The sequence below is a fragment of the Lonchura striata genome, unplaced genomic scaffold (genome assembly GCF_046129695.1).
Source record: "Lonchura striata isolate bLonStr1 unplaced genomic scaffold, bLonStr1.mat Scaffold_113, whole genome shotgun sequence".
Classification (NCBI taxonomy): Eukaryota; Metazoa; Chordata; class Aves; order Passeriformes; family Estrildidae; genus Lonchura; species Lonchura striata.
In genome coordinates, this window is record NW_027461081.1 from 619,150 (window position 1) to 632,911 (window position 13,762).

At 49.6% G+C, this 13,762-nt stretch overlaps 2 protein-coding genes across 2 annotated transcripts in view; one reads left to right on the forward strand and one right to left on the reverse strand.

Annotated features, from left to right (window-relative positions):
- Window positions 1-289: 289 nt before the first annotated feature.
- Window positions 290-1,536, reverse strand: LOC144248413 (inositol 1,4,5-trisphosphate receptor-interacting protein-like 1). The gene is made up of 2 exons (XM_077790587.1): window positions 1,445-1,536; window positions 290-1,349 (listed from the first exon to the last, which is right to left on the reverse strand). The coding sequence occupies exons 1-2, from the start codon at window positions 1,534-1,536 to the stop codon at window positions 290-292; spliced, it is 1,152 nt and encodes a 383-aa protein (XP_077646713.1).
- Window positions 1,537-10,942: 9,406 nt separating this feature from the next.
- Window positions 10,943-13,762, forward strand: part of LOC144248414 (uncharacterized) — an 84,688-nt gene continuing 81,868 nt past the window's right edge. Inside the window, exon 1 of the mRNA XM_077790588.1 lies at window positions 10,943-11,400. Coding sequence (XP_077646714.1) covers window positions 11,090-11,400 — 311 coding nt within the window. The 5' untranslated portion in view covers window positions 10,943-11,089. The remainder of the gene's footprint in view (window positions 11,401-13,762) is intronic.

The window sequence follows — 13,762 nt, forward strand, 5'->3', positions numbered from 1 at the left end:
CACCCTTCCATCTGCAGGGGCCAGCCCGGTTCCAGTCCCTCCACCCTTCGAAGTTACCTCCATCAGGCCATGGGGGCTTCCCCTCCCCCACCCAGCTCGTGGCTGGGGGGGGGAGGTCTGCACTGCACGCTGACCGGAACTAAAGAGAGCGAGTTCTCCTGGGAATTCTGCTTTCAACCCCTCTGTGTTCTCAGAGGCGTGTCTACTTTCAATTGGTCAATATCTAAATTGACCTCTTCCTTCCGGGAAAAATTATCTTTCCGTGTCAAACCACGACAGCCATGATGTCCTACAGCCGCAGTGGAAATTCCTTCCTGCGCCAGTAGACCGGTGGTAAGATGTTTAACACATGCATGACCAGAGTCTTCCAGTTAGAGGTGGAAAAACCTGTGCCGCTCAGCATGCCGGTGAAGAGCTGCAGGTATTTCAGGTGCAACCTCTTACATGATATCTGCCTGGCAATGTGCTGGAAGAATTTTGCCTCCGCCACAGCGAATGTCTCAGGCCATGCTGTTCTTGTGAGAATGTTGGCCTTGGCGGGCTGACTGCTCACAAGGTTACCGGAGTTGCCTTTCTGGGCCTCTAAGGGCTGGTTGACCACAAAGATGTCATAGTCCCCTTGGCACACCCCAAAAAGCATCTCCACCGACAGGGTCCTCTTGCCTCTGCTCAGCTGGAATTGGCAGGACCGGCTGCAGGGCTGAAACACCAAGTGCCATGAGTATGACTGAGGCACATGCAGCCACGAGCATCTCACCATCTGGAAGAACCAGCGGGAGGTTTTCTCCACATCCAGGTGGGAGCCAGTGCAGAGTGTCTCCAGGAGGCTGCGCTGCTGCTTCCGCCGCAGCTCCTCCTGTGAGTGGTGCAGGAGGCACAACAGCTTCTCGCCCAGCTGCTCGCTCTCACACGTGCACACCAGCTCCACATGGACGCTGAAGGTCCTTGCTGCCGTCTGCCCTGCACTGCTTGGCTCTAGGTGGAAGGTGTGCCCTGGCGGGGGATTCAGTGGGACCAGCACACGGTACACCCCATCCCACTCATGGGGGCTCCAGCCCTCAAAGGCACTGCCCACCCCGATGGCTACTTGAGGCACCGGATCAAAGCTATTGCTCACGCTGTACACAAAGACACACGTGAAGCTCTCCATCAGCTCAGCTGTCACTGAGCAGCCTCTCTCCAGGTCCTCCACAGGCCACTCTATACCATCCACTAAAAGGATGTCCTTCTCATTCCCAGCATCTTGGGTGTCTTCTCTGTTTTCAATTCCACCACTGGCATTTTCTTCCCTGCCACCATCACTGCCACCTTTTTCACTGGCAGCCACATTACCTTGTTCCTCTTCTTGTCTATCATTATTCTTGTTTCCCTCCACATTCACATCAGCCTGTTATTCATCCTTGTTTCTATCATTGCCATCTTCTGCTATCACATCCTTATTTACTTCCTCAGGTGCAGGAAAACCACTATGGGCAATTTCATTCCCACGTTGATTGCTATCTTCCTGCCTAGTCCAGTCTTTACTTCTTTGGTCATTGGCACGTCTGCTTTCCTGCACCTTCACATCCATGTATTCTTCTGTTCCATCTACATTGTCTTCACCTTCATTTACATCAGTGTTTTTGCCTGCCTTTATAGTAACACTATTGTTTTTTTCTTCATTTCCTTCTTCTTCCTTTCCAGTGTCCTTGTCTTGGTCCACCTGTACATCCTTGTTTTTTTCTTAATTTGCTTCTCTAGATCTTCTTTATTTCCAGCAACATTGCCAGGTTCTTCTTCATTTCCTTCAGTGGTAGTGTCTCCTGGCATATCCCCATCACTCTGTCCTTCTTTCTTTAAGTGATAGCCATTGTCGACATCGCTGTCTTCCTTCACATCATAAGTGCCACTGTTGACATCGCTGTCCTCCTTCATCTTCACATCATAATTGTCTTCAGTGGCATCATCCTTGTTGCCATCATCTGCAGCCACAGGACTGCCTTCTCTGTCATCTTCAGTGCCGCTGCTTTCTGCTTCCAGAGTCATATCTCTGTCTTCTTCACCTTCCTCTGGATCAGCGGTGTCTTCTTCCTGTTCAGTTATTCTCTCATCTCCCAAGGTCTTGCGGGAGCTCTGGTCCTTGCTGCTGCTGCTGGCCTCACAGCTCCTTCTCCTGCAGCCCAGCCACAGGCCCAAGAGGAGCAGGATGCCAGCAAGAACCCAGAATGGCCACTGCTGCAGGGCACCAAAGAGCATGGCTCCCCAGCCCTCATCCTGCTGCTGCAGGGGCCCCTGCTCCAGCTCCTGCATCAGCCGGGCCATCTCACGGTCCAGCAGCTCCTGACGCTCCCGCATTCTCTGGTGCGTGGCCTCATCCAGCCCATCCCCAGCTGGCTGGGGGTACTGGATCAGGCTTTGCACAAGCACAAACAGCAGTGACAGTAAAGCCATGGTCTGCAGGAGGACACACAGGAGGGGCTCAGTGGGGCCGGAATGGAGACAGTGAGGGGCAGGAGCGGCAGGGATGTGGTGGCAGGAAGGAAAGGGCCCCCGGCAGCTGGCAAGGCTGCACCGCTGCCCCGCGCGCCCCGCGCCCCCAGCAAGGCGCTGCGCCCGGCGCTGGGCCCTGGAGACGGGGCAGCCCCGGGGACTGGCGCTCCTGTCCCAGCCCTCCTCCAGCCCCCTCTCCCCTCTGCTGTGCACTCACCGCTTGCCGAGGCTCTACTGGGGCAGCGGCACCAGCCTGGGGCCTTTTATAGTTGCCCCCATTGTGACACGGCCCCTGTGCTGTCACAGAGCCCAGAGCGCATCACAGGCCAGCCCCGCCCGCCGTCCCAGCCCGGTCATGGAACTCATCATGGCCCCGATGCAGAGAAGAAAGGAACTGAAGTCTTTTTTTGCGTTTCAGGCTCTCTTATGTAGTTTGTCTCACAGCCACACAGCACTCCCCCTACCCCAGAATGGATGTGAGACTTCAAAAGGTGATGCATGTCATCTGCATCCTGTTCTGTTCAGCGCTTGAGACAAAACACCTCAACACCTCTTTCTGCTGCTGCTGGAAGGGGCAGATGAGATGGCTTGAGCTATGCTTGTAGGAAGCTACCAAAACAGTAATAGCCTCTTCAGCTGCACACTCACTAGGCAGAGGAATTTACCTCAAGGCACATGTTGGACCTGAAGGCACATCTGGAAGTGAAAAAGCATCTTGAGAAAAAATATCTGCGTTTAGTCTCAGAGGAAGAATTTGAGCCACCTCAGAGCATTTCTGTTTTGTTCTATAATTGTGGGGTTGGCGGCTTTTTTTTTTTTTTCTTTTTTTTTGAGGGCATAATAATTGAAATAAACACTACCAAATGTGAATTTCCCCTCTCCCTTCTTTGATGGAAGACAAGTAATGAAAAAGTGGCAATTGCTCTTTCTCTGCAACTTACTCCAACATTTGCAGTTATTAAAATTTGTATCTTCTTTTCACTAGTCCATCAGTTTGAGGTGATGTCTGCAAATGAATAATAATTTTTCTTACCACTGTATCCTCAGCTTTAAGAGGATTCTCTCCCTTTCATATTCAGATCTTTCATTTTCTGCTTTATGCATCCTTTAAAGACCAGAAGCCTTTTCCCTCTGCTTTTTAATTTACTTCGGAAAAGCACATTAATTAAACAGTTACATTTGGTTGGTTGAAGGTTGCCCATGATATTTATTTAGCTGGAGGTTTATCTGGCTGTCAGAATAACTCACTGGAGAGATCACAATTTTATAACAATGCTGGTCAACCAATGTGACCTTCAACAGGACCACCTGTGGTGAACCTTGTGAGCCCGCCTGTGGCACTCATCCCTGCCTTTTCTGGCATGATTTTATATGCTACTGCACCTCAGGCACACAGTATGTAACTTCTGTCAAGCCTTCAAGACACTAGAAGTGTGATTCTGGAAATGCTGATAAATATAAAAGATACGACTCAGAGATAGCCATGTTACCTCTTCTTCTAAGGTTTCTAGGCCCGTAAACGAGGAGGGACAGGAACAACCAGACAATCAATTTATGGAACACTGAAAAGGTCAAGATATTGTAATATGCTGTATTGCACTGAATCTATGGGATATTAAAATTCAGATGGTTCATTCCTAGAAAATATTTGCAGTTGCACAAATAGAGAAGCACAGATTTCCACCATGGTGGCAATTACACAAACAAATGGATCTACTCCAATTACAGTTCGAGACAAACATCCTTGTGTGAGCTTCTTTGGAGCTTTTATGTTTGGAGTACTGAGTTGTTCCACTCAAGCAGAGGAACTTAACCTGATACCAGGGATGGAAGGCTTCTTCCCTTCTTCTTTCTCATAAACAAAATGATGAGAAAACATTAACAGTCAGATCAACCTCTGCTAACCTTTTAACTTCAGCTGTTGATATGATTAAGTCAGGAGCCTCTGTTAGACTATTTTTACCTCTTATTTTCTTTCTCTCCTTTCTGATCCTTAATTTGCACTTGACATTTCAATTGATTTGTTGGGCTAAGGAATTTTGCCACTATTAGCTTTACTTTGACAAACCTCTCTTATTTTAGCATAGAGGGTCCCAGAAATTTAGCTAGGAGCCATTTTGACATAAGGGAAAGATGAGGTTTCTGGTCTATGTGACCCTGTACATTTTACAGGCTTTTGAGGAAAAACTCCTTTTCTACAGGATGCAATTTCTAAACCTCTGGACATTGCTAGTCTAATCGACCCTAAGTGGTGCCCAACATTTTTTAAATCCTTATCAAAATCTGGACCTGCAGCTCAACTGAGGCTGCAGCAGGAACACATGGAGCAGAAAGGGTATTATATGTATCTCGCAGAAAATCGTCTTCTCAGTACATCCCTCCTCTCAGTGCTTGCTTATATTAAGCACTGAAAGTCACAGTTCTCTATACACAGCAGAACCTGACTATTTAGAAAGGAAATAATTTAGCCAGCTAACCCAGACAGAGAATTGAGTCATTACTTCAGGAGAAATGAGGAAGGTGATGTCTGCCATTAGTCTTCAGTTACAAGAAGAAATAAATCCTGTCCCAAATTAAAGCAAGAGTTGCAGACCTCTTGCATTGTGACTACAAACAAAGTTGAAAGAGTATTCTGGCAAGAGCTTCTGAATTTAAATACAGAAATGACACAGGTCATGTGAGAACCAAAGAATGGAAACATTAATAAAGGAAGCAAAACCCTGTCCATGTCACTCCAAGATGTCTTCTGATATCCATGGCAGAATGGTGAGTTTGACAGAAACATTTATGTCTGCCAGGCAGATATCCAGTTATAGGAAAAAATTCTGTTTGTCTATGAAAACGCAGTTTTCAGTAAAAAAGATGAAAACTAAATTTGAATGTATATAAACAATACAAAATCATTCTTCAGGATATCTTTATGTATCAGGAGGCACATCTTTTATAACACTTTTATTGCTATATTTGTGAATAACTGTTTTGCAGTGCTATTTTAACTCAAATAATTAAGCTTTCCTTCTGTTTTATGTTTAAAAGTTTGGGGGTTGGGGTTTTTTGGCATTTGGAAGCAAGTCAACTGGAGAGCATTTTCTGTGCCATCTGAGGCCAAAAGTAACAGCATGGAGTCAGAGAAGGCCATTCAGCAGGCAATTTGTATCCTCAGTTGGGTATCCCTTCTGTAGAATGCAGCTGGTATAAACTATACAGGGTCTGGGGCTACAGAAACAGCAGAAATTAAGAAAGTGAATTTTCTAAAAAAGCTTGAAGTATAGAAAACTTTGAGCATGCTGTTAAAGAAGTTGTGAGTTTGGTTCAGGGGACTGCAGAGTTGATCCCTTCTTCAGTCATATTTCAATTGTTAATACAAGAGGAAATAGATCTTTTGATCACTTTTTCCTGTTAACAATCTGTTTTTAAACACTTCTTATAGATTGTTTTGCACTCATAGTATGATAAAAAACACAATTCTTGAAAAATTCAGCTACATGTGAAAATTAGATTTGGAAAAAATGGTGCTTCTTTACAAGTGTTGAAGTAGTTCTCTCTTCTTTGAGTAACTCCAGCTTTAGAGCAGGTATTTGAAAGTTACTAGTGAATCATACCTATGTCCTTCACCATTCTAAACAGACATCTGCACTTTGAGCCACTTTGGAAGCCTCAGCTGTTATGGGCAGTGCCTTCTCCATAAATAGCCAAAAGTTAGGGTGCTGGAGACTCCATCTTCACTGAGAAAATCCATTCTAAAACTTGCTGAAACTATTACTATCTAATCCCCAGCTTCTAAAGGTGTTTCTTTTTATCCCCATTCATTCTTTGTACCCAGCCTGAGCTCTGGGGGTGCCAGGGGTTCTGGAGGTCCCATTTGTATTCCTAAAGCTGCCATAACCCCCTGGAGGAACTCTCCTGCAAAATTAGTTCTGCTCTCTGAGTCTATGGCTTCCACAGTCCCTTTTATTGGAATGATGTCTTTTAGAAATGCCTTAATAAGTGATCCAGTGGTTGCTGAGCAATCAGAATTGCTTTTGCCCCCCTGTTAGGTGAGATGGTGTCACCAGAAGATATTGAAGCCTTCCTGCTCAGGGCATTTCAGTGCCAGGCTCTTACAAGCACACACAGCTGTGCCGGTTGAGCTGACCATGGGGGGTAACCTGCGCTTTGTCTGATTCCCTTTCCTCAATAACAGCGTGTCTTGGAACTCTTTTCCCTTCTGCTGCCCTTGAAGAGCCATCCAGAAACACATTTTCTGCCTCAGGCCAGGCAATGTCTCCTGAATCTCCCCCAGGCTGGGTCTGGAGCTGTGTCACTTGAATGCAGTGCTGGGTTTCTTCCCAGCCCCTCTGTGGGCTGTTCAAACAGGAGGCTGGGTTAAACCCTTCCCCTGTCCTCAGTTCTGAATCCTCCTGTGCCACTGAACAAGTTTCACACTGTAATAACCGAGCACTGCTCATCCATTGCGAGGCTCTTTTGGTTATCAAAGCTTGAACTTGATGGCAGACTGGAACAGTTGGAGATCCTGTTGTCATCAGTTTTTGGGCCTCGGTTCCCGTGGAAGCTGTGGCTGCACAATTCTGCAGGCAATGAGGCCACTGTGGCCACTGGGTGAAACATTTTGGCCCAAGGATTCCTTTGGCATGGCCCTGTTGAACATTCACCTACAATTCCAATTTCTTTTCTGAGTCTGGAAGAGACAGAGCTGAGGCATCAATATTTTTGGTTGTTCATTTTCTCAAGTTTTGCTCTCTTTCTCCTGTCTATACCACAGCATGGAGGCTGTCTGAGGTTAAAAAGTCCTACAGTGTTCTGGCTGGAACAGAGAATCCTCAATCCAGGCTGTGTAATTCCCTATTTATCCTCAAAATTGTCTCAGCTCCTTTTTGGTCCAGGGAAATGTTACTTCTGAGATTGCCCAGTGCCTCTCTGGGTCAATTCACCAGGAATCTTCAGTCCCAGTATTTCCCAAATATTTAACCTTTTTCTCCACCATTTACCATTTGTTTTTTTTTTTTTTTTTTCCCAATACTCAAAAGATATTTTTAGCCAGGAAATTCAGCCATTTCACTGGGGCTTTGTCTACCACTTGTTCTTGTCCTCCTCATTGGAGCCATCTGATTCCCTGACTGGCAGGATAGGAGTGCTGTAGGGAGACATCCCTGGCTCCAAGAGCCCTGCCTTTAGCAGGGACTCCATACCAGGCTGTGAGCTCTTCCTTCCCTCCCCTGGAACAGGGTGTTGTTTTTAGACACCACTTGTCCTGGTTGCTTCAAACTAATTTGGAGAGGCTCCACATCAAATTTTCCCTCTGGGGCTGCCCACACCTCTGGGTTCCCTTCAGCACAGGCCTTGCCAGACATTTGACACAAAGGTACAGCAGCAATAGCCTCTGTATCACCTTTTACAATATTACAATGCCACCATCAGATTCTTTCCTAGTTAATAACAATCACAGTAGGAAGAAATAGAAATTAGTTTATTTGAAGCCTATCTTCCATATCTCATAATAGGAACTGAACAAATTATACCAGCTCAGCTTTCCCATTTATTCCCTTAATAATAAAAACACTCCTTTACAATTTTCCCCCGTTAGGTGTAAGATTCCAAGTGGATGGAGAGGCCCCTGTGTCCATCAGGAGAGGCCTCCTTTGGATGCAGACGCAGCCTGAATGTTCTGCAGGGCTCCAGTGTGGTGGGTCCTCGGTGGGATGGGAGCTCAGAGAGCCCTGACAATCCATGTCCATGCAGGGGTGGACTTGCTCCTGCTGAGGGTGCTGCTGTCTGTGCTTGCAGTGTCCTTGTGGGCTGCAGCTGGAGCCCTGACTCCTTCCCAGGGGCTGTTTGGGTGGGCTCTGCCCTGGCCAGGAGGGCAATGCCTCTGCCAGGTGCTTGTGGCCGACCCCGTCATCCCCTGGGTGCTGGGGCCCCCTTGGGCCCTGGTGTTGATCCCTCAGGGGCTGTGGGAACTCTGCCGTGGCCTTTGCCTTCAGCTTGGCCTTTTGCTCATCCCTTCTTGCCTTCAGCTGCTGTGCCTTTGTGCCCAAGTGCTGCAGGGCTTCTTGTGCCACTCCTGCAGCCCCGGTCACTGCCTGTGGGTGCTCATCCTCTGAGAGCTGCTGAGCTTTCTGCAAAACCTTTCCTTTCTGCAGGGACCCAAACCAAATCCTGAACAGAAAATCCTGATCCTTCCATGTGCACTCTGCATTTCCCAGCTGTTCCTTTGTGTTCCCCGTTGTGCTCAGGGTCCCTGCCCAGCCCGTGTGGCAGAGCCGGTGCCTGTCCTGCCGCAGTGTCCAAAGGCGGCCCCCCCGGCGGGCAGGGCCGGCAGCTCCCCGGGGCCGGGCAGCGGCCGGGGCGTCCCGCAGCCTCCCGGGGGCCGGGGGCCACTGCCGGCCCTGCCCGGGGCTGGTGGGGTCAGGCAGCGCCCGGCGCTGAGCCCCGGCTGCCCCACAGCCCCGGCCCGGCCCCGCAGCTCCCCACAGGCCCCAGCCCGTGCTCCCGGTGCCGCACCTCTGCGCCCGGTGCTGCCGCTGCCAGCGCAGAGAAACCCCTGGCATCCTGACCTCCTGCTTTTCCTCTCCTGGAAACCGGGGATGGAAAGGATCTGGATCAGCTGGCAAATGTGAGGATAAGACCCTGTTGAAAAACATTTCAGTCCTCTGTATTTTTCTCTTTTTCCTCTTTGCCATCATCCTTTTTCTTACCACATAGATTCCTCCTGCTGCTTCTTACCTGAACCATATTGCTGCACACTCCTCTTCACCTGATCCCTTCCCAGCACACCAACCCCATCCATCCCCTGTTGTCCAAATCCCTTCTCCCCTTCCCTTATTGCCCCCCTGGGTGTCCATGTCCTTAATTACCTCTGGGGAAATATGCAAACTACCTCAACATCCTCCCAGGGGACCCTTCAGAGACATTTTGGGATCATCATCCCTTTGGCCAGGACACTCCCTGGCTTTCCCTTTTCTCCCCTCCATGGGTGCCCTGCCATGTTCACTCCCCGAGGATCCCAGGGCACTCACTGATGAGATTTTCAGTGCTCTCTCCCTGCTGACTCTTCACAGACCCCCTGATGTGTCACTCGTCTGTCTCCTGGTCACTCCCGGGTCCCCAATCAATCTCTGGTGCCGCCCGCCAGCCAAGGGAGCCGATCACCCAAAGTGGGTGAGGCACCTTCAGCTGCACTCCCTGCCCGCCGCCCCGGATGGTGAAAGAAATTCGGGATGAGCCCGAGGATGTGCGGGAAAATTGACATTGCCAGAGGTTTCTGTCCACAAACCAGAGAGAGGAGTCCTGTAAAATAATTTCATTACTAATAAAAGGGAGAGGCCATGAGACATTCCCCATCGGCTCTCTCTAAGTATTAGAGGACAGAGCCTCCTTTTCATCCTAATTTTCCCGGCTGCATCTCCCTTTCCCTTTCTGTGTTGGCTGAAGTACTTGAGAGGTACAGACATCCCAATCCGCCTACTATATACCCCCATTAATATGCACCCCACTATTGTACAGCAGATGATATTCATGGCTCTGTTAAGGTTTTGTTGTTCTTCTGGAAGTTCATGAATTGAGCAGGACCTTGGCTGAGCAGCAGTGTCTGTCATCAATTAATAACATTTTCTGAAACTGATGGCTTCTCCTGTCACTTCCTTATGTACAGGTCCCTGGCCCTATCTCCGAGCAGATTCAGAGCGCCTGTTTGTAAAGACACTTTCCTGTGGTTCCTTCCATGGGGTCCCCCGTTTGTGGGACATCCCCCCTGGAGCAGGGTGTCCCCTCTGTGCTGCAGCCCCAGGGCTCGGGCAGAGCTCAGCCAATCAGAGCCCGCGGCGCTGATGACTCACCAGTTGCCAGGCAGACTCGCAGCTCCCCGCGTTCCCCACCTGGACCCACCTGCGCCCCCCCTCGGCCCCATGGCCCCGCGAGGGGAATTTGGGGAGGTGGGAGTGGGGCAGCGCCAAGGCCGGGCCCCCCCGCGCTGTCCTGGCGGGAGCGGCTGCAGTGGGGACCGAGTGCGGGCGGGAGCGGCCGAGAGCCCAGCGCTGCCCCAGCCCGACCTGCCCCAGCTCCATCCCTGCCCCTGCGCTGGGATGCTGTGGGTGTGGGGGGAAGAGGGAGCCGGCAGTGGGTGCTGGGCCTGGGGGCAGGAGGAGAAGGGAAGGAGAAGCAGGCTTGAGGAACAAAATGGTGAAATGATGGACATGGCAGGAGAGGGTGGGATTGTGCAGGAGAAGGAGGAATAGGAGGAGGAAGAGGAGTGTGAGGAAGAATAGGGACACAGGAGGAGGAGGAGCAGAAACAAGGATCACCACGAGGTTCCATTCCTCCTTGTATCTATAGCCTCCCCTCAGCCCCAGGAGCATTGCCACCCCACATGCAGCAGGTGACTGTTGAGGGGTTCCACGATTTTCACAGGGGTGAATCATGGCATTCCTCAGCTTTATTGGGTTAAATGTTGGTGATTTATTTTTTTTTAGGGGCTGAATCTTTTTGTTTTGGAGGAATTTTTTGCTGAATCTTGATGTTTGGGGAGGTTTTGATCTGTGTCTTAAAGTTTGGAGGATTTTTATGCTGAACCTTGGTGTTTTGGAGGTTCTTATAGACACACGATGCCCAATGACTTTGTGAGATGAAGTGGGGACAGGAGGAATGTGGGAAGAGCTATGGGTGGCACTCAGACCTGAGAAAGCACCAGCGCATCCACAGCGGGGAGAAGCCCTACGAGTGTCCCCAGTGTGGGAAGAGGTTTCAGATCAGCTCCAGTCTCCTCGTACATCAGCGGAGTCACACCGAGGAGAGGCCCTACCGCTGCCTCGACTGCGGGAAGGGCTTCAAGCACAACTCCCACCTCACCGAGCACCGGCACATCCACACCGGGGAGAGGCCCTACGAGTGTGGGAAATGTGGGAAGAGCTTCTCACAGAGATCAACCTTGATTAAACACCAACGGAGGCGCCACTAAGGGGGGAAGCCCTGTGAGTTCCCCAAGGGTGGGAAGAGCTTCTTATGCTCCTCCCAGCTCCATTCCCTATGGGAGGATCCACGTTGGATGATCCTCAGTGACCTTCATTAGGCAGTCTTGGTGATCTATGGGCCTGGTCATCTGTGTTGGGAAGACTCTTGACTGGGAGGCTCCACATCTTCCTCGTTCCCTGTGGGCACCTAGATGAACCCAGTGGCAGGAACATCCACTGGGGCACAGACCAACAATGGGAATTCCTTGGGGAGAGCAGATTTAATGACTTCCAACTCCATAAAATCTTTTGCATTCAATCCTATCTTCTGGTGGCATCAAGGAATACTGAATGGTCTTGGAGGTATGTCCTAGGTTGACTATATGATGCTTGTATCTCCAGTTGTCTGTTCTGTTTATAGTGAATTATAATTTTTGCACCTTTAAGACTTGTTCCGAGAGCAAAGGAGGGAGAGAAGGGCAGAGTTTGTTTTCAGAAACTGCACTCACTCCTCCACATTCCTGCTCCTGGGCCGGGTTGTTGCAGATGGACAGACAGAGGTACAGATCTCTCCTTTGCTGTTAATTAGTTTTAGCTAGCTGTGGCAGAGAAGTTCCCTGGACTGTGGCTGTTTTTCCCTTTTCTTTGGACCTGTTTAAACCCGCTCTGGCCTGAACACCCAGAAGAGCACCGGCAGCTCACACCTGTGGCCCAGCGGGCCAGGCCTGGACTGTGGCATTTCCAGCACCGGAGGGACTGATAAGAGACTGAGGGAGCTGAGCTACAACCCACGGAGGGACTTCCTGAGTTTGTCTCTCTTTTAGAGCAGCAAGAGGTTTTATTGTTTAATATTGTTTAGGTTTTATTCTTTAAAAAACAGTTTTTTCCACTGTTCTCCAAGGAGATACTTTTCCCAAACTGGCTGGGGGTGGAGCCAATTGAATCTGCTATCCAGAGGAATCCCTTTGGAGGTTCTCTCCCAAATTTGCTCTGAACCAGGACAAGGTCTTTTCCAACTTCAGGGATTCCACGATTTTGATTTCCTATTGCCCAAGGGTGTCTTCTGCAGCCAGATGGTGGAAAAACTGGGGAAAAGACCAAGAATTTGGAGACAGTGGGGTAGAAACTCCACCAAAACGGTTCTTCCCTCCACCCAAGCACGTGGATCCTCAGCCGGCATGGACATGGAAGTCTTTTTCTTTTGGCCTTGATTTTGTTTTCATTTCTCTTTATCCCTTTAAAATATCCAATATTGAAGTAAAAATAGACATTGAACTAAGTTAGTGGATGTGGTCATGGTAGGACACAGACATGGTGGGACACGTGTAAGAATGTGCCCTCTGTTGACAGAGTAGACAAGTTAACCTTTTGTTCCCTTAAAAAGGACAAAAGGCCAGGTGTTTCTCTCCTCAATTTGGTTGAAAGACACCTCATAGGACCTTGGGGACTTCACCTCAAACTTAAGGGTAGCTAATTGAACAGGAGCCAAAAAGTCCCACCTAAGCAATTCCCTAGAAAAGAAGAGAACAAAAGAAGTTAATTGCTTTAGTGAAGTGTTTTAGCAAGAGCAAGAGCCTCTGCCCTGACTTGGCTTTTCTCTGTAAAAAGCTTTTTTATTTTTGCCTTTTATTAAAACTTTTTATTCCCAACACTGTCACATGAGCCATCCTGCTTGTTTTATGCCACCTGAGGTAGCTGAGCTATCAAGGGTATAATGCTTATCTCTGAGAGCTTATAAGACCAGGCTCAAAAAGAGAAAAAGCATTAGACATGGAGAGTGACATGGGCACGCATGGACATGGAGGGGGACAGGGCCATCCCTAGGGACATGGGGAGACACAGGCATGGATGGAGACATGGGGGACAGTGACAGGGATGGAAACATGGTGGGGAGACAGCCATGGGTGAGGACATGGTGGGACATGGCCAGTGACAAGTGGGGACATGGCCATGGCCGGTGCCATGGGAGGAACTTGCAGGGGATGTGGGGGATGCTGGGTTTGAGGGAGTTGAGGGTTCCTGGGCAGGACTTGGACCTTGCTGAGGCCTTTGGGGAGCCCAGGCCGAGCGGCTCCGGCTGCGCTGGGAGAACCTGGTGGAGGTTCTGGGGCAGCTGCTCAAGGACCCCTGACCTGGAGCCCCAGCTGGGCATTGGGCTCCTGGAAGGGGATGAACATCCTTGTCCCTAGGAGGGAAATCCCAACACCCCCAGGGTGTCGGGAACAGCTGAGGGGCCACAACAGGGAGGGGAAAGCCCAACAGAGCTGTCCTCCTCCTAAGCTACATCCTAAAAGTCCCAAAACTCAGGGATTCCTCCCAGGAAAAAGCTGCCAGGAGCTGCCTGAATT